This window comes from Phasianus colchicus, chromosome 1, assembly GCF_987193195.1.
Source record: "Phasianus colchicus chromosome 1, bPhaCol1.hap1.1, whole genome shotgun sequence".
In the NCBI taxonomy this organism is placed as follows: Eukaryota; Metazoa; Chordata; class Aves; order Galliformes; family Phasianidae; genus Phasianus; species Phasianus colchicus.
Window position 1 is genome coordinate 108,441,708 of NC_143436.1, and position 2,447 is coordinate 108,444,154.

Here is a 2,447-nt window from a genome sequence, read left to right on the forward strand (position 1 = left end):
TTGCTCAGTGAGGTTGTGGATGTTCCATCCCTAGAAGCATTCAAGGCCAGGCTGGATGGGGCTTTGAGCAACCTGGTCTAGTGGGAGGTGTCCCTGCCTATAGCAGGGGATTGGAACTAGGTGATCTTAGAACTCCCCTCCAACCCAAACCATTTTATCACTGTGTAATCCACTGAAAAGGTTTGTTTCCATTATATTTCGAAAAAGTATTAAAATCTTATTTTTATTAGGTAAAAACATTACAGAAACTTTTAAAATACTGGCTACAACATGCTATCAAATACATGGGTTTTATTCGTATTAAAATTTCTGAACACTACAAAAAAAAAAGTCAAACAACTAACTTGACAGAGTGAGATATCATACATTATGGAAATGAGAAACTCAACAGGAAATCACTGCTGTGCTTTGCCATGAAATTCTGTTTTAGGCAAAACTGCATCTTCTTTTGTGGGAACACTGCTCAAGTAAGAAGCTGTGGCTAGTTTGTAGTTGTTGCAGGGCAGAAACTACAAACTCAAACACTATTTTTAGTAAAACTGCTCTTGAACTGCCTGCATGCAAAACCCCAGCTTGAAGTAGGCAGGTATTTGCAGTCCGTGGAGTATCACAGTTCTCTTTACATTTATTTTCTGTGCATTGAAGCGAGCAGTTCTGGATTCAAATTCTTTCTTTCTATGGAAAGAAAGGGAAGGAAAAAAAAAAAAACCAACAACAGTAAACTTTGTATTGTTACCCTTATAAATTAAAAATCATCTTAGCTTTGTCTTATGCCATGCAGAAACTCTGATGCAGCTGCGTCCCGCAGGCAGCTCATAGGGAACTCACACATAGTCATTCAATCTGTAGCCGCTATGGGAAGCAGATGTCAGAGAAGAAGCGTGGTTTCCCTTGTAGGCAGTTGGTGGTCTGCAGGAGGGAGCCGTCCTGCTGCTGTAGGGCCGCGGCTGCTGTGGGGCCTGGTCTGTGCTGCACTGACCCGAGGTGCAGAGCAGGACACCGCCGAGGATGGTCAGTGATGAGGAGACAAAGCCCAGGTACAGAGCTTGGCCTATCTCGTACTTCATCCCCTGGGGAAGCAGTGGGTTGTAGAAATCTGTAACGACATCGTTAGTGGTCCAGGAAACGGGTACCAGGCAAATGAGACCGGCCAGGATGAAAACAATCCCTCCGGCGACCGCGATGGAGGCTTTGGCAGAGGTCCCTTTGGCGCAGTGCGTGCACTCCATACCGATGATGGCGATCACGCAAGCCAGAACAGAAAGGATGCAGGAAATTACCATCATGGCACGGGCTGCCTGGAGGTCAGGAGGCAGCGCGAGCTGCGAGCGGTGCACTTGGCACTGGTAGATGCCCGTGCTGTGCCAGACGCACTCCATCCAGAGCCCTTTCATGTACGCCACAGCTGTTATAATATTGGTGCCCACATGCGCCGTTCGCCACCAGTGAGGCAGAATAGTAGCAATTAATGTTCCAATTAGGCCGAGCAGACTGAGAGAGAAGCCAAGTAACTGAACGGCCGTGCTTGCCATGCTAATGTTTGTCCTGAGCGGTTCCCTTAATAAAGCACCTCCGCTCGAATTCCTTTGGAAAACACGGGCTTTTCTTGGAAGATATGCAGCTGTTTTACTTTGACACCTTCCGCTCTCCTAATAAAAGGTAATTGAGGAAAAAAGAAGTTAATTATTACCCAAAAGCATTCCCTCTCCAGCCAGTAAGGTGCCTTCCAAGTGCGGTTAGTGCAATAATTAGCATAGTTATCGCTGTTAATCGTATTTTTGTGGAAGTAATGGGAAAGTAAGCTTCCCTCTCCGCTTATATAAACAGGCTTCTATTGCCCACTGGGAAGAAAACTCGAGACAATTTATGAAATGGAAAAAAATATTTTAAATTGAAATATTCTTCTTCCCAGCAGACTCTTCACTAAAACAAACATGATTTCCTCCTAAAGCAGAGAATTAGCTGGTGTTAACACTCAGAATGAGTGAGATTTATAAAGTAGGGAGCTGCAGGTTGCTTTACACGATGAAAACGTTCCCAGAAGGTCACAGCAGGACTACAAAAACAATGAGGGTGTATTTGCTCAAACTGGGGAGCAACGAGAGTGATTTAAAACCTGTGGAAGAGGATAACAAGTATTGGATTAAAGCCTCTTTCCTGACTTGCCAGTAATTCTTGAGGTTGCATTTTAATAAAGCAGCTCAAAGGGGAGTAATTTTCATTAGCCTCTGTGGAGACTCAGCTTATGATTTTAGGTTGTGGGCTAAATGACAGCATGTGAAACCAGATGTACATTCTGGAGCTTCTGAGGAGCAACACCTTCACAGTTTTGTCATATATAAATTCCATCTGAAAAGCAAGGAATAGGAACTCTTCCTTTGGTATAAATCGCAGTTAAGTGGCCTGTTCCAATGGCTGTCTTGAAAGGTCTGTTATACATCATGCAT

The 2,447-nt window shown here is 44.2% G+C and overlaps 1 protein-coding gene across 1 annotated transcript; it reads right to left on the reverse strand.

The window, feature by feature from the left end:
- Window positions 1-458: 458 nt before the first annotated feature.
- Window positions 459-1,624, reverse strand: CLDN14 (claudin 14). The gene has a single exon (XM_031612684.2). The coding sequence runs from the start codon at window positions 1,530-1,532 to the stop codon at window positions 825-827; it is 708 nt and encodes a 235-aa protein (XP_031468544.2). The 5' UTR covers window positions 1,533-1,624; the 3' UTR covers window positions 459-824.
- Between the last annotated feature and the right edge of the window lie 823 nt (window positions 1,625-2,447).

What these genes read in the sequence shown, in the direction of transcription:
- CLDN14 (XM_031612684.2), bottom strand. Translation starts at nt 1,532, where the DNA reads ATGGCAAGCACGGCCGTTCAGTTACTTGGCTTCTCTCTCAGTCTGCTC.